The sequence below is a fragment of the Nothobranchius furzeri genome, chromosome 6 (assembly GCF_043380555.1).
Source record: "Nothobranchius furzeri strain GRZ-AD chromosome 6, NfurGRZ-RIMD1, whole genome shotgun sequence".
In the NCBI taxonomy this organism is placed as follows: domain Eukaryota; kingdom Metazoa; phylum Chordata; class Actinopteri; order Cyprinodontiformes; family Nothobranchiidae; genus Nothobranchius; species Nothobranchius furzeri.
The window spans coordinates 78,730,050-78,754,284 of NC_091746.1; the positions used below are offsets into that span (position 1 = coordinate 78,730,050).

General features: G+C 39.6%; 1 protein-coding gene across 2 annotated transcripts in view; it reads left to right on the forward strand.

The window, feature by feature from the left end:
• Positions 1–24,235, forward strand: part of ctnna2 (catenin (cadherin-associated protein), alpha 2) — a 439,259-nt gene that overhangs the window by 230,987 nt on the left and 184,037 nt on the right. Inside the window, exon 8 of one of the 2 annotated variants that reach the window (XM_054744800.2) lies at positions 21,292–21,539. The exons of the other annotated variant lie outside the window; for it this stretch is intronic. Coding sequence (XP_054600775.1) covers positions 21,292–21,390 — 99 coding nt within the window. The 3' untranslated portion in view covers positions 21,391–21,539. Of the gene's footprint in view, positions 1–21,291; positions 21,540–24,235 lie in introns of those variants that run through there. 2 annotated transcript variants of the gene reach the window in all.

Consider the following 24,235-nt stretch of genomic DNA (forward strand, 5'->3'; position numbering starts at 1 on the left):
TTGAAGTGTCCTTCATCTTGGGACGGAACAGCAGCAGATAAAGATGGTGTTTAGCAGACATCCCGGCACCTGATGGGTAATCTGTGGAACAAAAGTTACGGCTTGACCCAGCTGGGGAAGTGTGACCTTCGGGTCACAAATATGAGACCATTCATGACGCTACATAAATTATGTGAAAATCTCTTTACCTGCCAACAGTTTTGGGTTCACACTTCTTCATGGTGGGTTTGCTGATGTTGTCTAAATCCGGTGTTCCCAGAGCGTGTTGTGTGGGAGTGGCACGAGGAGATGTCCACGGGTACTCCCACATGCGCTTGGTGGTGTGGTGATGAGGAGGGTGTCCCAGGTTCTCGAGAGTCCGTACGTCGCCCTGATTTTTATAGATTTCCGTGAAGCTGAAACTGTTGACAGGTAAAGATATTTTCACATAATTTCTCTTACTAATATGTCATGCCTACTAGAAGAAGCCTCTATTCCAGTGAATGTGTCCACTGAGCACTGGTTTGGTCATCCATTTCCAAGTCCTCAAAATCTGCCTCAAACATAACTTTTTTCTGAATCCTCAGTTTTTGCTTCTTTTTTTTTTGTTGACTTGCACACGGTGATGCTAACACTAGACTTTCAGCTCATCCATGTAAGAGAGAAAAGACAACCCACATGCTTTGATTGATTGCTGTTTTCAGTTGTGGGTTTGCTCAAACGGGTCTCCATCTGTCTCTGAATCGTGTTGCCTGCAAATAAAACCTCAAAGGATGTTTTGACAATAATTATCATTTGTTAACGTCAGATTTTATTTAAATTATTTAAATTTGTTTTCCAGCTACAAGCTCTCCATTGGCCTTTTTTCTAACAGGTCACTTGATGTTTGTATTCATCCATCAACCATCTACTCTTAACTGTCTATTTTTCACTCCATGTCCCCTTTATCTATCACATGTTGTTACTAAATGCACAGTGAATAGTTCCATGAGACTATATTGATTTTTATGTTTTCTAATGAAAAAGAACATTCCAGTGTGTTGAACAGAGCTTGAGATCCCACCAGCCAGCCTGTCAGTCATTTACAAGTAGGCTGTAAGCTAGTGCCTCTGATAAGAAAAAGGCATTTTTCTTCACAGTAATTACTAGATGCAATTTCCCGGAAGGTAGGACTGTAATTTGATGGATCATTAGGTCTTTACTTCTAAATACACATTTTCGATTAGAGAAAGAAAATCAAGAAATATCTCTGTTTTTTTTTTTTTTTACTTTTTTTTACTAACACTCTTGTTTCTGGGAAGTGCTTCGTAAAAAAGTTTTACATTTTAAAAATATTTATACCACACACCCATCAAGTAATCATAGTTGACAGGTAAAGTGGAAAGCACTGATTATTATTATTATTTATTTATTTATTTTTGTTGCTGTGCAATGCAGAGCCCTGTGCTGGACTGGTTTTTACCCCCTTTCTGGTGGATTTCAGACCATTACTGCACATTTCTGCACATCCTAATGATTTGCACAATGGTTCCTTTGATTTTGTAGCTCTTCCATCTTCAAAACAAATGGATGTTTGGATTTCTTTGAAGTGGAGTTGTGTAAAGACATCAGAGTGGCCAGAGTCATACCTGCAGGGAGGAGGGCTGATGGGCCAGACAAAGCTGCAGCTCATCAACACGAGTGAGGAGCTGTAGCCATTTTCATACAACTTAAACCCACTAAACCTTTAGTGGTTTGAGCCAACACCACATTGTGGATTGTTGCGTCATTTTATAATCACAGCTGTGCAGTCGAAGTCCTGACTTTGATCTGAACCAAGCAGCCCACACCATTTGTTAATTCAAAGACTTGCATGTATTTAACGGGGCGACGGTGGCACAGGAGTCAAGTGCTCGCCCCGTAATCGGAAGGTTGCAGGTTCGAGCCCCGCTCAGTCTGTCACTGTCGTTGTGTCCTTGGGCAAGACACTTAACCCACGTTGCCTGCTGGTGGTGGTCAGAGGGACCGGTGGCACCTGTGCTCGGCAGCCTCGCCTCTGTCTGTGCGCCCCAGGGCAGCTGTGGCTACATCGTAGCTCATCCCCACCAGTGTGTGAATGTGTGTGTGAATGGGTGAATGACTGGTTGTGTTGTAAAGCGCCTTGGGGGGTTCCATGACTCTAGAAGGCGCTATATCAAATACAGGCCATTTTTATTTCACCTGTTATACGTGACACGTATACTGAGGTTGTAATGGAGGATGGGAGGTGGTAGAGGTGTCGAGGTGGAGTAAGAAGTTAGGTTAATATTGAGGTTTACTGTGTAGACCTGGGATGCTTAATCCTGGTCCTAAAGCGTCCTTATTCTGCATGCTTTAGTTCCTCTGTTCTCTTTAGTTTCCCATTTTCTCTGCTCCAACACATTTGACGTTAATCAGCAGGTGGTTAACAGGCTTCTGCAGAGCTTGATGATCTGCTTAACAGGTGATTCAACCATTGAATCAAGTTTGTTGAAGCAGGGAACTAAATCGTGCAGGTAGGAGCCCACCTAAACCAGGACCAAGCATTGTGACAGAATGTGGCTGGATGGTCTGTGCTAGAGCCCCGCAGAGGACTATTCTTAAAATCCTGGTCCTGCTGGAATTCTAACCCTCACTGCCTGCTCCATGGTCTGCCTCTTTTATTCCTGTCCAGTCTCGCATCAGCCAAGTCCACAACTCGCCCACTTCGTACACAGGCCAACAGAAAATAAGGTTTAGACTAGTTTTCAATGGGAGCAGAAATTCAAACCAAGCCTGAAATGACTTGAAGGACCTGAAGTCAGAACCCGGCCCATCCCACATCATCACACGTAACACTTGGTCCAAGTCATTTTTTTTTAATTAAAGGTGAAAAATCTGTTGATTCCCTGTGAGGCTAAGGAGTCTATCTTCCCTGGGAAAAACACAAGATCCCTAAATCAATCAATCAATCAATCAATCAATCAATCAATCAATCAATCAATCAATCAATCAATCAATCAATCAATCAATAAATCAATCAATCAATCAATCAATTACCAAAATAATATTAACAATGACACCAGGCAGGTTGAAGTATCAACCTGGGGGAGAGGCTAAGCCACCATTGTGTGGGTAGTGATGCACTTAATGAGTCGTCTCCCTGACCATGGCACACCTCTCTTGTTTCCATCTAATTTTTCTGTTTTTCTTCAGTTTCATATTATCCAACCTTCATTTTGTTAGCTAACCCAGGTACTCAGGGACCTGCTTTTATTTTCTTACTCACCCACTCCCGCAAGATTTAAGTTGGATCCCGTTGGATCCCGTTGGATGTCAATCCTATCGCAGGGCTCTAGTCTGCACATTTGTGAATGAAATGCTAATTTATGTGTTACATGTGGAACATACTAAAGCAGTAGATTCCTTGTTTAATCAATACATTTGCAGTGGTTCTGCCTTGCAGGCAGTACTCAGGGCACAAAAAGCCTACAAATGCCTGTTTCAGCAGGCCAAGTGTGCACCACAGCTGAGATTCAAAAGACAAAATTTGGAGTCTTATTTTTGGACATTGCTCCCCAGATTGGAAAACAACAATGCAACTCTACCACTCACATGCAACATGGATGTTTTAGCTCCACAAATAACACAAGCCTGGAGGAGTTCTTCCGTGAAGTGACGTTGCTAATGCTAACAGTTAGCTTAAACTAGCCGAGTCTTCCGCTGCTGATTCCTGAATGTTAAAACCATAACAGCCTTCCCCTTCACGATTCAAGATCGGTGAGTTCATGAATGCTAATTCATTCTGTGACGTAGATCTGTGAGGATTTTAAAATCCTAGAGTTTCACTGTCTATTTTCTATCAGAAGCTAATGCAGGAGAAACTCAGAGTGACTGATTATAATCAGAAAAAAAAGGTTTATCAGTGAGCCACATCTTTCATTCTTTTAGTAAACAATATATGTTGGTTGTGTGTTATTTAACTTTGCAATGGAGCTCGAATCATTTGACCTCACAGCTACCTCAAATCTAGCCACTACTGTAGGGTTTGTGTTAAGTCCTATGGGACCCAGTCTGAAGGCAGTCATTAAATACATTGATCACCTACATAAGATTACATCATGGGACCCACACTGACATTAGTTTGACATTTATACCTTCCTGAACTACCTTTTTTTTTATTATTTCCCTCCAGAATAATCACATTCCCATCATGGAAATAGCACTTTCTTGTGCTGAACCTCAAGGATAACGATTCCTTCCTCAGCAGTTACATACTTATGTGTAATTATGTAATTGTCATGTATGCTGTTACTTATTTTTGGTTTCAGACCACTTTAAACAGGTGTTAACAAGCCCAGCCGATCCGATTTAGGCATTGTAATTAACCTCTTTCTGTATCAGTTCTAACAACAAAACAGAAATATATCTCTTATTTATAATGCTCTAAATATATTTAGTTGAGTCACTGTATGGTTCTTGACGCTGGTCCAAACGCTGTCAAGAGCAGCCGTGACCTGGATGTGGAAATGTTCTCTTAACTGTGACTGATTCCAGACTTTCTTCTCAAACAAAGGTCCAGTGTTATAGTGAAAGTGGAATGTTGACTACAGCATGACAAGTGATGTATTATATATTGGAAAATAACAATAAACATGCTGTTTTCTGGGACATCTATGCAGCGGTCAAAGGGGATCGGAGCTTCAAGAACAAAGCCTGAAGTGACAGACTGTAATTGACCCATGGGTCAGCAGTTCCCTCTTTTTTGTGAATAGATGCATTTACGCTCACTGTTTCCAAACTGTTGCTGATTTTGTTCACAAGTTCGGAAGACGAGACATAAGATTAGATGCCTGAACAGTTTTCTACAAGACACTGAAATACGATTCATGTCGGGCTGAGCTACCTTCGGCATTCCGTTTTATATTCCAAGGATTGTTGTTGTTTGATGGTAAACAAATCCTTAAAACAAACTTTGTTTTAGATGAGACAACATAGATTTGTATTTGGAATTTGCTCTGCTTAGTTCTGTGAAGTCTGTGATTTCCTTTGAAAGCCTAAAGCTAATTCATCATGCTTTGTTCTTTTGCATTACTTGCTCTTCCAGTATGTATAGTATTCCAGTAACAAGTCAATAATGAAAACTAAAGTTTGTCAGTCCGATTGCCAAATGTTGATTCAAAAAAATAGAATAGAAAAGAAAATAATAGAGTAGAAAATCAATTTATTTGCCCTCAGTGGGAGAATGTAGGTGCAGCATTCACTTTCACAACAGGAGCAAAATGATAGTAAAAAATAAAGAATTTAAACATAATTGTAAAAACCCAAAAATACAAGAAATGTAAAGACAACATGAAGCAGAAGTACTTAAAGGTGCATTATGTAAGAATGAATTAAGAACGACGCCCTGTGGTGAAATTTGGTCACTGGAGCCCATTTTCTACACTCGTTCTGTGAGTTTCATGGCTGTTGCTACGGATCAGCACCAGAATATTCTAGATAACGAGTGAAGACGAGTCATACGCATTAAGATTAGAAGTAGGTAAATGCATTTAGCTGTAATATCAAGTTTTTGGTTATTGAAATTTAGCTTGAGATTATTTTAGAGCTAACTACGTATTCTACTTCACCGTTAGCATTGTTAGCTCAACGATAGCCTCTAGCCTTCTTCACCTAATGTTACAGTAAAACAGAATTATGTTGTGGCGTCTTAGGAGTACAAGAAATAGCTTCTGGGTCACTCCTCTTTACTGGCTTAAGATCTTTAGAAACATTGTTGTATTTTGCCGGCCAGTGTCAAATTACAAATGCTGGCACTGCAGCGAGGACTCGGCAAGGACACTGGCACACAGATTGCAAACAGAGACTACGTCCATCTTCGACATTTCCAAAAGGAGAAAAACTGAAACCCCCAGCTGTCTGAGAAGGAAATCTGTTTCAATGTAACCTTCCTTCCAACATGATTGAAACATTAGGCAGTTTTGTGATTATTTCACTCTAAAATGCTTACGTATTTAAAAAAAAAAGCTAAAATTTAGAAAAAAATACTTTTTAAGTCATGGAAAAATAAATATAAAGAAACAGTATATTTTTCTACCAATACTGTTATCAGGATGAATCCTGGTTGATATTAAATGGCTCATGGTTCTGCCAGATGCAGGTCAGGTCCATGAAACTTCACATCCTTTATCCAGATTTTTCCCATGCCGGGTGTATGTTTTTCATTACTGTGAAGAAGGACAGGATATTAGTCTTCCTCAAGGGCCCGAGAGTAAACCGTTAGTCACAGAGCTGAGAAGTGCTGGCTTTAAGGTGATAATATGAAACAAGATAGCACTTTTTTTTTCTCTTTGCTTTATTTGTTTGGCAAAGGATGATTGGGAAACGGCAGCGAGCTGTAGTCGGATTTTTTAAAACGAGACTTTCTACAAGAGAAAGAAAAACAACAATGTGGAAATGATTTATGTTGCCTTACACTTGGGTTGTTGAGGCATAAAGTAGTCTGACCAGAAATTATATGAAAAGATATATAATCAAAGTAAAGAATTGAAAATTTGACAGACAAAAATACAAAAAAATACATACAGTTAATTTAAGTGTGAGGTATGTTTCAGAAACAACCTCTCTTCCAGAAGATTTCACTCAAACTGTAAATCGACACGTTGGGACAAAAATACAAGTTGAATTTAGAATGGATGGTCAACACAGCCAGGCGCGCAGATAGGGTGGGGGACGGGGGGGATCTGTCCCCCCCAGATTCAGATCGACCCCGATCCGTCCCCCCCAACTAAGGCCAGAAAGAAAACAAAATCGGAGGTTTAGCGCTTGAAGCTCCTTTTTCCACTTACATTGAATGCAGCATGACGTAAACAAACACCGACTCCAGAGGCGCCAAAGTGGTTGCTGCTAGGATGCAGGATGAAGCGAAAAAGGCAAGCAACGATTACTGCGTATTTAAAAAGACCAACAGTGTAAGTAGGCGGGGCCGATCTGTCTGTTTATGCGTGTTGGTTCTAGTTTCAGTACGTTGTTGTCAGTGTTGGGACTTATTTGTTAAAAGCGCCAAAGCCTCATTGCTGACTTTAACAAGTCTCATCTACAAATATGATCCCTCATGAAGTTACTACTTTACACCAGAAGAAAGTAGAGATGTGTAATCTTCAGGCTGAGCAAAGTTTGGGAGTTTTTAGAGTTTGAAAATCGCCTCCCGCCATGAGGCTCCCAGTCGGGGAGAGGAGGAGATGCGTGCAACATGAAGAGCGTAAATATGAGATAAAACGTATAATTGCTGGCAGGTCTGGTCTTTGTTGACTGATCACTTTGTCTGGTCATGACTGACTCTGATTATGAAGCAGAATATTGACTCTGATGAAGAAATGCACTCATCCAGCCGGGAAGATTGACGCTGCTGCAGCATCAGACAGCTGGTGCTGCACGAGAGGTGTGTGGAGTTTACAAGCTCCAAACATTGGGTTTGATGTTGGTTTAACCTTCTCTGGGACATGATGGATGTAGAAATGATGGTAAAAACATCGCTAACGTGACAGATGTAGCAACAATGTAAAAAAAAAAATCCGTAAAAAAGAGGCAGAGGCAGATGCTGATGCGTTAGATATGGAAGTCAAGTGTGTCACATAATCATGAAGTAAAATATAAAATTTAAAAAGAGATTTATATTTTATATTTAAATTAAAACTTTCCAAATATAATGAAAATTTATAAATAACGTAAAAATACGAAGGAACATCTGTTGGTCAGGCTGAAAAGTTTGGGAACCACTGCTCTGATAAGTGAATATTGTTTCTTATCATATTTTATGTGCAGGTTTTTAGGGCTTTTATGTTGTCTGTAAAGATCGGTATGCTGAAAATCATTTAATGTTTTGCATAAAACATGAGGTTTTGGTTAGTAATTGATTGGGAGAATAACAAATGACTGAATTAAATAGTGGAACGCCTCTGTCAGTGCACCCCAGGGTAGCTGTGGCTACATCGTAGCTCATCCCCATCAGTGTGTGAATGGATGAATGATACACTGTAGTGTAAAGTGCTTTGGAGTTCTTACTCTGAGAGGTGCTATACAAGTGCGGATCATTTATCATTTATAGTGTTGATCAGGCAGAGCTTTGTTGCCAGCGTTCCACTGCATAATGGCTTCAAACACGTATATAAATGTTAGTTTTTGCGTAAACCGTTGGATGAAATTACACAAACTGACTGAGCTCTAGTTAAGGCACTTGCAATAGTTTGTGTACGTGTGTGTGTGTGTGTGTGTGTGTGTGTGTGTGTTTGGGGGAGGATACATTGGAACTTTGTCCCCCCCCCCCCCAGTTTGAAAATCTTATCTGCGCCATTGAACACAGCCCCTTTAAAATTGTCTTTTTAGCAATAAAAGCCTATGGAGAAAGAAAACAAAAGTTACAATATATCATGCATGATTAGATTTTCCCACGCTCATCTTTTCCTATATGTTTAATCCCCACCCCCCCACCCCCCACCCCCACCCCCACCCTTGAGAGCAATTTATTACTGTTGCTGCTCTTGTGGCCCAGCTGCCTGCTTATCGTCTTGTCTTGCTGCATGTGGAATTGTGTGTGCCTGATTTCTGTGTGTGTGTGTGTGTGTGTGTGTGTGTGTGTGTGTGTGTGTGTGTGTGTGTGTGTGTGTGTGTGTGTGTGTCTTTGCCTAAAAAGCTGAAAGCAGCCAGGGTGACCTAAATCAGCAGAGGTGATAACTCAGTCGGATAGCTGGAGATTACCCAGGGATCAAGAGGCTCAGTGGCCTCTCAAACAACAATGACTGGAGAGCATATCCCTACTCACCACCACCCCCATAGAGACCCTTATGGCTGTTATAGTCTAAAATGGTCACGCCAGGATCCTCCATGAAGCCCATTTATCACACCGTTATCTGTTTTCCTTAGCTTTTGGTCAAAGAAATGCCACATTTTCAAATGTGTGTTTAACACGCGAAAATGATTCTGTTTCTGATATTTGAGGAGTTATTGGACCTTTTAGAGCAAAGTTATAGGATTTTTGGGAATAACAAATCATTTTTCAGTAACCATTTAGTAAATGATTACAGCTATTGAATCACAGCTCAGTTTAATGAAATGGCTTTTGTGATTTCATTTTGAATCATGTGTCTCCACGAGACCGTGAGTCTGTGTCTCTATGTGGCTGCAGGGCTGCTTGTGTTACAATGAGATAACCCGACCATTAATTAATGATTGATTGATGAGTCTGCCATACCACGGCCAGCTACAGGCCCATCTTCTCCTCTCAGTGTATCTGTGAGTGTTGGATGTGTTAGTGCGTAGGCTTGTGAAAGAGGGGCAAAGAAGGTTATTCAGTGATTACTTTGTGCTTTGCTTCATCCAAAAGAAAAAAACAAACACACATTTGTTACGGATGAGTAGACTATTCCAGTCTCAGTACACTCTTTATTTTCCGTGAAAGTTCTCAGAAACACACATATAAATAGGTTTTAGGAGCAAGTAACACTTATAATAAAAGCAACAGGATTTGGTCTGACAGAACAGTGAATCAGTAAAACAAACACTCTTTAATTAACCCTTTTGCTTCATTAGGACTTTAATAGTATGCATGCAGCTTCAGAACACTCCACAGATGTCTTAAGGTACATCTGTAATAATAGTTTGAAGATTAGAGGAGGGATTGTTTGGTGTGGGTCCATGCTTGGATGTACAGTAAAGCAGGGTGAGGGGGGTGGATAGCGTGCTCGGGGCGATGTTTGTTCTAGGGACCATCTGTTAGATTCGATTATGACATTAAGTTTCCGTGCTCTAAACCTTTGAACCCGTTTCAGTCTTTGCTGTTCACTCAGGGTTAGGGTACCATGTAAATGTTGCAGCCAAACTATTCCGTGGCTTACCTTGAATGTCTGTTTTCTGCTGGTTTAGATTTAAATTATGCTTTTATTTAGTCCCAGAACAAGAGGACACATTTTTTAAAGATGTGGTTGACTGAAAAAAAATATTGTTTACTGATTATTTCTGATTCTATTCAGTCACTCTGAGTTTTTCATGCAGGCTGAACATGGAAATAGTCTCCTACATCTCCTGCGTTAGCTTCTGATAGAAAATAAAGAGTGAAATACTAGGATTTGAAAAAACTCACGAATCTCATGTCACACTGCGAAGTAGGGGTTGTATGAACTAGTCGACTAGTCGACTTCACTGCTCTGTAGTGACGTTTTATGCCTGTCATCGACTAGTCGCTGTCACATGATAATGACCGACAAGATGCAGCCCTCGGAAAAGACAGCAGGTGACGAGCCCCAGAGCGTCGGTACTGACACCCGCGGTAAAACAGACATTTAACCAAATTGTGACCTTTACCCTCTTGCAATTTAACCTTCCCCTCACCCCCATCCTAACCTTAACCAGCTTGCACATGCAAAGCTCTGATCGTTGACGCGCTCCAGACATCTGCGTCCTGAGCACGGCCACAGTAACATTATCAAATTAGGTGTCGCCACCTCAAAAATTAATTTAACACGCAATCGTTCATGTCGGCTCATTTCCTTTTATGGTTTCTGTCTTTTATTTGTGCCTGATGCTTTTCGCTGCTGTGGAGCAGGGCACATCACTTGTTTTGTCCTCCGGTGACGCACCTCACTGATGCGGCCGGCGAGCAGCGCGCACTCCGCTGTTTTTGCGGTCGATAGATCTTTTAGAACTGCAGTGAATATATATGAAGCCAGGTAGCAGTTTTTCTTTAGGTTTGAGAGGAGATGCCGGAAGATAATGAACAGACAGGACAGAAAAAATAGTCAAATAAAAACAAGTTAGTTTTTGTACCTGGTGGTTGCAACAAACAGACACCATTGAAGGTAATCCGAAGTGAGGAACAGAAAATGAAATAATTATTTTAATGTTTAGAGCAGCAGGAACTCTGAGAGGCTGCATTTGCATCAGTGAGTTTGTGGCCACTGCGCAGGGGGACGGGGTAGATGGCTGAAGCGGAGCAGTATAGATGCAGAAAGTACTGATGTCAAAAGAGATGTTTAACTTTGAAAATGTGGGCGCAATTTTAATTGTCAAAAACTCCAGCGAACCAACCGAACCCCCGCTGCTTCGGGCTTATGATGTCATCTACGACTGGTCTAAGTTGACTAGATTTTCATTACTTGACTGTCGACTTAAAAAAAAAAAGTCATGCAGCCCCTGCAGTGAAGTTGCATTCATGGCCTCGCCCATCTTGGCTCTCGCTCGCCCACAGGAGGGAGCGGAAAGTTTCTCGGTTTTAGTGACTTTGCAACATGGCTGACTGTGTTTTGTTAGCCAATCAGATGTGAGGTGTGTGCATATCATTAATAATAATTAGTAATTGTGTTAGTTTCAGCTAACATCTGCACCAGCAAACTTCTGCATCTGCATTGATTTACACTAGAGAACACTGCAAATGTACTGAATAAATGAGTAACCTACACCTTTAAGCTTTCAGAATGCACACATGATGTGTTATTTTATAAACATATGTGGAAGCTACAGGTTCCTAGCCTGGCAAGTTATCCTACATAAATGAATCTATAGTCTAGTCATGACCCATAGAGAGAGCTACCAGTTCAGTGGCCTAGTGGTATGATTGTCCGCCTTGGGACAGGGAGATCGGTGTTCAAATCCCAGTCGGGTCATACCAAAGACCTTAAAAATGGGACCCAACACCTCCCTGTTTGATGCCCATTTTTAACCCTCCCACAGTCTGTATGGGTGATCCCGTGAGGAAAGTTGACCATTGAGCAGGATTGATGGTTTGTCCCATGAGGTCCATGTGGCAGGGGTGAGGCGGTGCTCACTCCTCACCCCTGCCATGTGGACCCAAGGGATAAACCATCATCCCTGCTCAATGGTCAACTTTCCTCGCGGGGTCACACCCATTAGGACAGTGGGAGGGTTAAAGGGGTTGGATTAGGGGGTTAAAACCACAAAATTTTTCCAGAACGTGGCCGTGTCTGCAGCTCACCGCCCCACACGGAGATGGGCCAAATGTGGAGGGTAAATTTCACCACACACCAGTGTGTGTGACAACGGATGGAACTTAAGTCTTCATCTTTAGAGAGCTCAGTCATCAAGTGGAATCTGTGGCAGTCTTTCAAACTGTTTTAGTTTTCTTTTGGACAACGAACTATCTGATGTACTCACCGCTATGAAAGTCAGTCAACGGGGGAGACTGACTCGCATTGTTGAAGACGCAAATCAATCCTACTTTTTCCTAAATAAAGGACTTAACTCCAAAATTAAAATGAAACCCTAATATCATATGGGCCATTCCCATCTGTACCGGGTCGGCCCGGGCCGGGTAGTGTAGGTTGTTTACATATCTGGGTGGCCTGGTATTTTTCCGGGCCAACCAAGGCTCATTCTCAGCCCTCTTCTCGAGGGGGTCTGCTTCAGGCCGACCAGGGCCAACACACCCACTGCTGACAGCAAATTCACACCTTCCATTAGAGCAAACCTCTGATTGGTGGGTAGAATCAGCCCACATGGGCTTAAGGCAAGGATGTGTGGAATCAACCGGGCCAGGCTCGGGCCGACTGGGGCTACCCGGCCCGGGCCGACCCGGTACAGATGGGAATGGCCCAATAGAAATCATGATTATTTGTTCCAGATGTTACCGAATCAAAATCTGTGATTTTGAATGAAAGTCAATAGGACGTTTATGTCCACTAAGATCAATCTGTTGCTACACATAAACTATTGATGCCACATTTTGTTTATTTTTTAGATATTTCATAACATGACCAGGACTGATTTATAATAAATGCACCAGGAAGAAAAAGTTGGTATTTTTTTAAATAACTAATTTTTAATGTTTTTTATTTTTTATTTTTTCATAAATTACAGCAATGACTTTGAGAATTCAAACTAGCATTTCAAGGGTTAAAAGCCTCAAAATTATTGAAATTGGCATATGTTTGAGCAGAGCTGAAGTTGTTAAACATATCTATGAAAAAAAAGCAAGAAAACATATTAATGTATACATTTTTGTAGCCACTTTTACAAGCGGATGTTTTTGTCCTCTAATGGCTCAAGTGTATAGTGAATGAAAGTGAAGCCTGAGGGTTGAGTACCTCTATCTGCTCTTGTCTCAAAGAAAAACCCAAATCTGAGTAGGCTAAAGTTGATGCCAATAGGTTGGATTTATAATGACGACTTTAGTCATCAGTGGCAGTGAATGAGTTAATATGATTTATTTAACAAACCTACCACTTAGTCAGAAATGAGAAATAAATCTGAGCATAGTGAACATTTCAATGTGAGGTGAGATCTGTTTTAGTAAATGCTAGTTACTGGACAAGGTTTGGTAACTCCTAACTCTAAAGACTGAAAAATAGGGCTTAGTGAGCTGAAAGCAAGTGTGAGTTCGGTAACGTCTCATTAACTTCGGAGGGAATCTACTGTAGTGTTAATAAAGGATGGTGTTAGAGGCCATGCATCACAGAACCAAAGAGCTGTCGTGATCGAAACGATCAAATTATAGTGATTCAATTTTCAGAGCATTGACGACAGAGCAGTCGGGTATTAACAAATGGAAGATGTAAACTGTGCAGTGTTAGAATGTGACACAAAACGAATCACCCAATTGGTTTAATTGTAATAATTCTTTCTTTCGTCTGAGATGTTTCCACATGCAGTCGCCCATATGGTCGCACGAAGCGAGGCCAAACAGAAAGTACAGACTGGACCAAATATTGTCTCATCACACATCCTACCCTTGTCATCACAGGCCCATGGGTTTCATTAGTGCCACGTTTAAAACAACAACTCAGATTCCCACTCCCGCACTCTCGTCCCAAATGCTTTCAGTGAAGGACAATGTAACACTTGCCTGAAGTCTACAGGAATATGAAATTTTAAAAAGCAGAAAAATGTGGCTGCTTCTCTGCTGCCTTTCAGCTATGAGTCACACTGGAACACGGTCCATCCTCAGGTCCATCAAAGCGTGTATCGGTATTTAGATTTATGGTCAAGGCACCATGTTTACTACAAAAGCAAAGCTAAACATTCAACAATTTAATGAAAATTAGGCTGTTTTGTTTCACAATTGCCTGAAATTAGAGATTATATTTGCTGCTATGGAGAGGACACGGTGCTTTCTTGGCAGGAGAGATTTTTTTTTTATTCTTTTCACTGGATTTGAAGGATGTAATACTTTGTTTATGCACCTTGGGCGCCATGCAAATCATCACCCAGTAGACTTTACATACATACATTTTGTTTTTTCTCTTCTCCCCCAGTACTCTCAGCTTCTTCAGCTGGATAAAAAATAAAAACATTGTGACAGAAACATCTGCTTTTGTCTTCTGCACGAAGAGCAAATGTCAAAAAGCACGCTGAAGAAGGGGGAAACCAATCGTGTGGTTTTGTGCTTATTTTATCTCCTCAATTAGAATCACTTTAACTTAATTCAGACAGGTGGACGGCAACTGACTTTCTAGTTGCCCAGCAACAGTTTAGAGACACATGCAGGACCTCTTCCTGTGCAGCCCTCTCCAAATAAAGGGTTAGGGTTAGGGTTCTTCCAATAAAAGCATATTGGAAGAACTTTCATTTAATTGCAAAGTATAAAATACTATACCTTCCAGTTTGCTGCAGATAGTTAGGAAACCAAATTAAATGATTGTTTTTTTAAGTTAAGACTAAGACAAGATATTTCTACTTTATTCGACATTTACAATGCACACAGCTTATGCTGCATGTCAGAAGTTCTCAGCGAACCCTTCGGGACATTGTATCACCAGCGATCAGACATTTTACCATTTGGCAGGAGAAAGATGAGTCGGATTCCGGAAACCCAGTCCAGGAGCTTCACTCGTTCAGTATTCCACCAGTGTGTGATCCTGACCTTACCGTTACATGTCCTTGGTGCACGGAGAGTGCAGCAAATGCCTTTTTTGGAGGGGATCGCATGCTCTAGCCCATTTTAATGTGTCTTTTCATTCCCATCACACCATCACTAAGCTGTGCAGCAGAGGCTTGGAGCAGCCATTTTGATTATAAGACTGATTGAATTATTGTTTCTCAAGTTGATGCTTAATGGTTTGCGGTTGGGAGAGAAAAAAAGAGCCTATGTGCAGTCAACGTGACACTGACTGCCTAGCATGATGTCTTCCTATCAACAAAAAGGACCCGAGTCACATGCACATCAAACATCTGAAGAATCACGATGCCCTAGTTCCAAAAGATAAAGGGGATCTTCACTGCTGATTAAATTTTTCAGAAGCCCTTAAAAAATTATGCATGCTAGAAATTCCTACAACACTTTCCACTCACACACATGCACACATTAAGTTATATCTAGTTGTGTTTTTAGTTAAATCTCTGTTTCTTTGTTTTATTTCTTTTCTTGTTTGTTTTTAAATGCAGACTTGATTTTGCAACAATTTCATCTAATTTGCTATTATTCAACATTATTCTCATTTTCTGTTAATTTGTCTTCCCTTCAAATGTCACACATTTCAACAGTTTCACACATAAATGACTTTTTTTAACTTTATATACTGGCTATATCATGTTCAGCACTTTATTTATCCACCCACCCACAGTTCGTCTGCCCATTTGAATAAAATGTTACTTAGCAAATGAACTGCATCATATAAGGCATCTTTAGATTGCATTCACTCCCCGTATAACACTTTCTCTGGTATTGGACTCAATTATTTTTAAAGTCATAATTAAATCTTATTTTTTTCTGCTAAAAATAATCAATTTGTCTATAAAAGGGACTTTTATTTAACTCTTATTTATTTTTTGATTTTTTTAACTTTTTTGTTTTTGTTTTGTTTTTTGTTGTTTGCTTGAATATTTCTCATCTTTTCCGCTTCAGCTAATCTGAGCAAACTTTGTATTACTTATAATATTGTAGGGTTTGGTAAAATGAGTACTTTAAGAGCTATATACATATATATATATATATATATATATATATATATATATATATATATATATATATATATATATATATATATATATATATATATATATATATATATATATATATATAATTACCTCTACTTATGACCAATAAGCTGCAATACTCTATCAAAATATAGAATATCAACCCTGCTTGGTCTTTGTGTGTTTATCAGAAGATTCCTTGGATTCTTTATTCATTAGGGGATTGTACACACTTCGTTTTGAGTCAGAAAACAGTCAGGTTTATAAAAGTACAAATTTATTTTTCCAACAATTAAAACATGACAAGTTAACTAAGCATTTACTGTGATGGATGGAACTAGATGTGGTGTATGAAACCTATGTTTGAATGTGATTTTAGTCAGAACTTCCTTATCTAGGAGAGCTGAGTTCTGCATGTAAAAGAATTTGGGTTGCGCTAAGCTACAAGTTGATTATTATCAAAAGCACATCAGACGCTATCTGTGTGTCTACTTCACCCGTTTCGGAGACCCTCTTGGTGGATCCGAAGGTCAGAGAGGTCAGATGACCTCTGGCACCGAAGAGCTGTAGAATACTGTGGCGCCGGCGCTTCAGTCCAGAGATGTCTCGGGTCACGACTGATGGATGGAACCGCGCATCTGAGACTCAGAAGGAGTCTAAACAATGTCAGCTTGTTCTGCAGGAACTGTTTCTGTATCAGCATCGCAGGTGCAAAAAGGTTTTGACGACGTGTCAAAATCTTTGATGGTTAAATTTGCTTCAGGTGGCCAGTTTGAAGCTTTCTCTAGAACCCGAGAAATCACCAGCGTAATCTGGTTTTAATGTTCTCATGTTATGATTTGTGTGGCCAACCAGAGGTTGACAAGTTTAGGAATGTTTCCAAGACAACTCAGAAACATGCCTTCCTTTATCCGGAACCTCTGATCTGGGGTAAAGGCTATTTATGTGTCATGGGTTTAACTCTACCTTACTTGTTCATATGTGAGTGCAAATGGTGATGGCCAAATAAACATGCTAGCAATCAATGTAATCACAACATAACATTCATTTCAACCTTCAATCATTGAGCACAGATTAATTAAAGCATTTCATTATATTATAATTATTATAAGTAGCAATAAACAAACATTTATTTACTGATTATCTAGCTTATAAGTTGTAGAATTTCATATCTGATTTAGGAAATCATTCTTTGACTTAGCAACTAATCCGGGCTGTGAGTATTCCTTATATGGAGGCATGAAGAATCCTGAAAGGTTAGACCTTGAGGAGAGAATGTTATTGTTGACATTTCGTTATCTGTGTTCAGAGCTGCAGGCTCTGAGCTCCAGCTGGTGGGATGAAGGCAGGCTGATTTAGAGGGGACACATGCAGTCTCGTGTCTCCTTTTTGACCAGATGTTGAATGGTCAAACAGTACCTTAAAACTGACCATTGCTGGACATTACAATATTCTGGTGAAGTGAGTCACAAATGCACAAGAATAGTTCTAGGCTGAAGCCACAGTGAAAATATTTTCCAGTATGATTCCATCTTTAATTACGTGAGTTTAGACTGAAGATCGTATGAATACATATATTTACCTGGTTTTTCTCATTCCTTTGCTTCATAAAAGCATCTGAATATCTGAATTAAAACGGGAGAATTTAAGAATTTAATTTATGAGAATGACGCGATTGAAGCATCCAAACAGTTGTACCATCTGTCTACAGAGATTTACATAAAAATAAGATGTAAAAAAGGGTTTCTTTTGATTCGAATAGCCTGTTGATCACATAACAATTCACTGTGAGAGAGTTATAATCTGCCGTTTATCCTTGTCTTCTCTCTCATGAATTCTCGAATACAAATGAGGACGATTTGACTTATTCCTGAACCTGAGAAAGTTTTTGCTGTCATGGTTGATCTACAAAAAACTTTTCATTTCTACAACCAAAACCCAGAAGGAAAAAACATTGTTGACGCTGAGCAGAGAAGCTGAGCACCAGACTTTGTGACAAAATGGCAGTTGACCAATCCTGAAAGCAATGACGATGATACATTATTGTCGGTTTATCTGGAATATGTATGTATGAAACTGTACATGTAAACGACATATGCTTGGTTTTTTTCCCTCTCTGGTCGAAGTCCAAACTAGAAATGTTTGGCCAAAATAACCCGCTTTAGACATGAAGTGTTTTCTTTCCATAATAAAAGTTATTTTTGGCATGTTTTTATTTGAGCAGGAGGTAGAACGGTTGTCCAGTAATTGGTAGGTTGCTGGTTCGATCCCAGCTCCCGCCACAGAATGCTGCTGTTGTGTCCTTGGGCAAAATTCTTAACCTGCCTTGCCTGCTGGTGATGGTCGGAGGGACTGGTGCTTGGAAACCTCACCTCTGTTACTGCGCCCCTGGGCAGCTGTGGCTACCATGTAGCTCATCATCATCAGCGTGTGAATGTGTGTGTGATTGGTTGGATGACTGATAATATTGTGAAGGTCCTTGGGGGGTTGTTGAAACCTAAGAAGGCCATTTACCATAGATAATAATGCATTGTTTGTAAGTTTGTACAAAACTAAGGGTACAAATAGAACTACTCATGAAAATAATAATTTTAGTTTTATGATTGAACATGATTTAAAATTGATTTATTTTGGTTGTTGGAGAAAGCTTATGGTAAACGTTCTCTCATAAAGCATGCTGTGTAAATATGTTAGGTTGGTATTACACATTATTAAGTCATAAATTATATATATATATATATATATATATATATATATATATATATATATATATAAAATTATATCCAGGCTATTACATGCAAACAGTCAAAGGTCAGGTCTGCAGAGGAAGTGTGTGATCACATGGATCACAGCAAATCTGTAGCTATGAAAAGAACCTCTTTGTCTAAATGATGAACTAGAGTGTCATATGTTGTTTGTTTGGCTAGAACCTGATTACTTCTCATGTTGGCAAACTGACATGATTACCAGTTTGCACATTCACAGATGACAGGCATTATGGGTAGCTTCCTAAAATATCTCACAAGCTTTAATCTAGAAGCTGTTTTCACAGTAAGACCATACATGGAGCTTCATGTCTAAACAAAGCTGTAGTAATTTCTCAACAGTTACTGTATTCTAAGATCTTTGTTTCTCATGTTGACAAAAACACGTTTCCTTATTCTTGGCTCCCAGCAGTGGGTTGAAATCCTAATTGTTTAAGAGGTGGGCTGTGTCCTAGATGGAACAGCTGTGATGACAGCTTTAACCTTAAAACTGCACCTCATTAAAAGTGTTGCATTTGGCACGATTAGGAAAGGTGCTGTGTTGCTGTTGTTATGACAGTGTGAGACATGGTAATTGTGACAAACTTTCACAAAAATGCCTAACACAATTTAATAATGAAGTGATAACATTTTATATTTAAACACCACATTTTTGACAATAGAATGCTCTGCAGGAGCACCTTTCAAGTTTTTTTTTTCAAATGCATCACACAAAGAGAGAACAAAGCTTTTTAAAAAGGGTTTACATTTGTTCAAGTGGGATAACGTTAATTTGCTAGTCTTTGGTCTTTTTTTCTGATGCTTCACTACTTCTAGAACTTGTAGCTTTGTCTATTTTAGCTAAAGTGTGCACCTTATTTTTCTTACATGTAAACACGGGTGACTCATTTTTCAGTTGAAAAAGGGTTTAATAAAAAATCCTAATCACACATCAAGCTTTTTCTCAAAAGTCTTTAACAATATCATCATTTTCATTGTAAAAAAGACAAAATAAGTGGGCGATAATGCATTGTTCTGTTTCTTAGTGTCCTTTGTAGTTAGGAAAATTATCTCATGAACATCTGGACACATTTTCATAAAACTCACAGAAAGTGATTATTGGGTGGTCATCTACAACTAATTAGATTTTGGAGTTGACCCAATTCAAGGTGGCCCCCAAAGCTAATTAATGTTAGCAAACACAATTGGCTGCAATTTAGCTGAGAGTCATTCACAGCACAGTCTGAGTGGTTAAATGTTGCAAAGGAACAAGCCTAGAAATCTAGACAAACGGTAGCTGAAGTAAATGATTTTGCTTCACTGAAGTCTCAGGAGGTCAGGTCAATCACAGTGCTCCATGTTTGTAGAGAGGCGGGCTTAGCACCAGTGCTGCAAAGGAAAAAAAAACTACAAAGATGGCATTGGTTTAAGAATGGAAATCGTTTAAAATGACTTTGGCATCAGCTTTGAGCTGTTTGAACGTGGGCTTTTCTTTGAGACAAGCAGACAGAGCTGTTTTAGTCATTCATTTAGAGAAAGGATGAATCATCTTCTTCTATGACAATAGAATGGCAAAGTGCCTTGTTGTCTAATTTCTGTTACATTACATACATCTCACTGTGCATTGCTCTGATTGGTCTTGGCTCTTTTCAATTGCATGCTGAGGCAGTTTTAAACCGCAGATTTCACCACTGAGCGCTGTCTATGGGCCATGGCCAGACCATATTTTTACATATACAGGATGGCTTGCCAGACTAGAATTCCATGCTGTTTTCAAGACTTGACCGAAACAGCTTTGAAAGATGTTACTGGTTTAAGCATGTTCTCAAAAGGCTAGAGGAATGACATTTTGGAATGCTTAATGTCATTTATTTGTTATAGGTGTGTGTTTATTAAAGGTAGGTCACCCTCAGAACATGGGAATGTCATCCTAAATCTTTTACCTCGTCAGCTTAGGTTAAACACTTGTCATGCAAAAGTGCAAACATGCCTCTAAACTTCAAACTGACTCCTTGAGACGTTCAAGAATGGGAATGGAATTAACATAATGTGGGCAAGTTGATTAAATACACTCAAATACAATATGTCACTAAGAGACACAAGCTTGCATTAATTGCCAGTGCCTTATAATTGTCAGTGGCGCTAACTCACCTTCCGTCGAACACAATCAAGCCCTTATGTTTATGTGTTCAACAGCGTTCAACAGCTCAGGATCACGGCAGAGATACAAATGTATACGACTGCATGGTTGTCAGAACGGGATGTCGTTGTTACCACTGCTTCAAAGCTGTTTGTAAAGGGTTGTTTTGTTGGCCTTCCTGTTGTTCCTGTCGAGTACAATGGCTGTCGTGAGTTAGACATTAAACGCACCATCAATTTGACTGTGGTAATGAAGAGTCTCTGATCTGCAGAACGCTAACACTTAATTGTGCTCAACTGTGTAATCTCACAGCAGCCACTTGCATCGCAAGTCGTCCTTTTCAATTCAGAGCGCATTAAGTAGATGGCTCTTTCTGTTTTTAGAAATGAAAAATCTGTTTACAGATCAGCCTTCACATGAAAATCTTAAATGTTGGATTTGAATTAACACGCCTTCTTCCTTCTTTGTTTCTGATTCTTTTGGCATCCTTGTTGGATCCAATGGTCTTCTGCTTTGGATGCAATCTGACAGGTAAGTCTGTGTCTTGTTCTCTTTAGAAAGCCTGTGGGTTGGATTAGCTTCTGTGCATGGCCAGACACAGTAAGAATGTTTACCACAAAGCCGTCTTAAGTACTTCACGCACCCAGGATGCATTTTAGCTCAATGGTTTTGTAAACAGAGAGCACATTCTCTCCCCCTCCCCCACTCAGCTGACACTTGGCGAATGGGGCAATTCCATTTATGCAGCCAATCTCATAGGCTACTGGAGAGATGCCAATCTGGCCTCACAGATAGGGAAAGGAGAGGGAGCAAGGAGAGTGGCTAGAATAGCATTTATTCATTCTGACACTGATCAGATAAAAGGGAAATGATAAATGCTGCCTATTTTACTTCCCTTAACCCGTGTTAACTTTGCATTCAAGAACAAGTTCTTGTCGTCCCGCCTTGTCTTTGAAATATAATCTGAAGTTTTACTTGAGATGATCTTGCTATGAATTACATGTAAAGGTGCTTTTGCAGTGCTCATTTGCTGTGGAGCTCAGGCTAAAATGTAACCACAGAGATGACAACAGTCACTTGCGAAGGAAGAAGAAAGATGTAATTTTAATATTTAGTGTTTTTTTAATCCATGGTTCTGTTTTCATTGCTTATATCATTTGTCTATATGTCTAAAACTGGTCTTAATTTGATTGACAGAGCATGTTCATCACGTTAATCACCATTAAATTTCAAAATCACAGCATGCTTTAGTTGTTAGTATCTTTCACAGATTTGGATGGGCAAATCTTTGCCAGTTCAAAGTTATGTCTAAAGTAAGATGCAATGTGCTCAAACAAATCAGAAACATTCAGATTTTAATAACCAGTGTTTGGTCCCAAGATTAGGTTGGTTAATTTTAAACCTTCTGACACCATGAGTCTTGTGTTAGCATGAATGCGTTTGGGGGTCATTCTGTTGAAAAATGTAAAAACACAATTGGAACCATTTAATCTGTGGATGTCTGAAACTTTCACTGTAAGCCAAATGATTTAGATATTAAATTCATTATAAATAAAATTTCATTTAATAAGTTGTTCATTATGGGTGGTCTGTGCAAATTGGGTCCTGTGCAAGACAAATTGATAAGGAAACCCAAGAAGGCAGAGAAATAGAAAAAAAAATATTTGCTTAAAATTTTAGTTTGGCAGAAAAATATAAACAAATATTTTAACCAAAAAAAAATTGTAAAAAAAAGTGACTCAGAAACCAAAGGTACAAATATTTGGCCAATTTAACTGAGAAAAAAATAAAATAAAATTGTTCTGCAACAACTTGTACTGATATGTTTAAAATGTAATAATTAACTCTATCGTAAGTGCAGTTCTAAAGAACGGCATAAACCAACATGCACTTTATTTATATTGTTCATATCAAGGTAATAATTTCTTCCCAAAAATATTTATTCTGTTTATTTTCAATAGAATTGGCCTGTTTTCTTTTCAAAATATTTTCTGCCGCATTTTTATTTATTCTAACATTGAATGCATTTTAAAATCGGTCACGTATCTGTAAAAAACAATCACGGAGTACTCCCAGAAAAAGTGGATATCTTGTTTATTCATCATTTATTCCTTTTCATGTTTTTTTTTTCAGTGTTTGGCCATTTAAAGGACATAGAACTAGAGTAGAATTACACACAAGTACATCCGCTGGAGGTGTTTTTAGCTTTCATTTACATGGATTTGTTTCACATCCAATCAGCTGTGCTGCCGCTCGTCTGTGAAGTTATGAATGATGATGATAAATGAATCAGGAAATCCGGTGTCCGGCCTGCGACAGAGCTTTTATAGTTCAGCCGCAGCAACAGTCTGAATATAAGGCTCTGACCCACATCTGCTCCTATACGGGCTCCAAGCAGGCCCAGCTGTTAGCTCATGTATTAGCTCACCGACTGACCCTAATGTTAAAAGCAAGACAGCACATCCGCACAGGCTAGTCCAGCTTGGACTCAATATTTGAGCAAACTATTGAACTGATTGTTGAGAATAAATAGCGGAATGATAATAATCTGTTTCTTTTCCACCGTCTGAGTCGGTGTAATGAATATTCACTTGCTAACCTTACCCCTGTTGTCTGTCCAGTTTCAGATTTAGTAGTGAAGGGTGCTCTAGTGTGTGTGTGTGTGTGTGTGTGTGTGTTTGTGTGTGTGACAGAATAATGACTCCTGAGTCATTGTTATTAATTCAGCATTGCTTCAGTATGGTGCATGCAAATGAAGCAGTGGGAAGAGACACCTATAGACAGCCTGGAGGGTTTAGCCTAACTGACGAATATAATTACAGAATCCCACTGCACCTTTGTTGTTTTTAGTAAAGTTATTTTGATGGCTTGTTCCACAATCCCAGTGTCTGGAAGTAAATCTAAGTATTCCTGTTGGTCCCTCCTTTTAATGAATCCCCAGGTTACATAAAGCAGTTTTTAGCGTTTTTTTTTTTTTTTTTTTTTTTTTTTTTTCCATCGGCTAGCTGTGACTTTTTTGCAGTGACGTGACATCACTGAGCCCAGGATTTAGAGGAAAGGCATTTGTCCAATGAGAGGGAATAGGGTGTGTGAAAGGACTTGGATTTTCCAGATAACGTTGATACTGATTAGGTTATTGATTCTTCTAACCCCACCTGAAGAGCATAAAGAAGCCGAGGAAAGCCGCCCCCGCTCTGTCGTTAGTCATCATCAGCTCCTTACAGCCCACTGCAGTACACGCTGCCACCCGTGATTTAGCTCTCCATCCAGTTATGAGGGGGTGTTAAGTGTTTATTATGCTGCACAGTCCCAGTCGCAATGAGGAGGCAGAATGCTGCCTGATCGATACCTCTCACAGGAAGCTGGGTTAATTTAGTTTTTAAGGATCTGCTTGCGCCTCTAAGGGCTCTCATGCTGTAGGTTGAAATGCACGTTGTTGCCTAAAGATTTGCAGAGTGATGATTTTGCCTCTCTC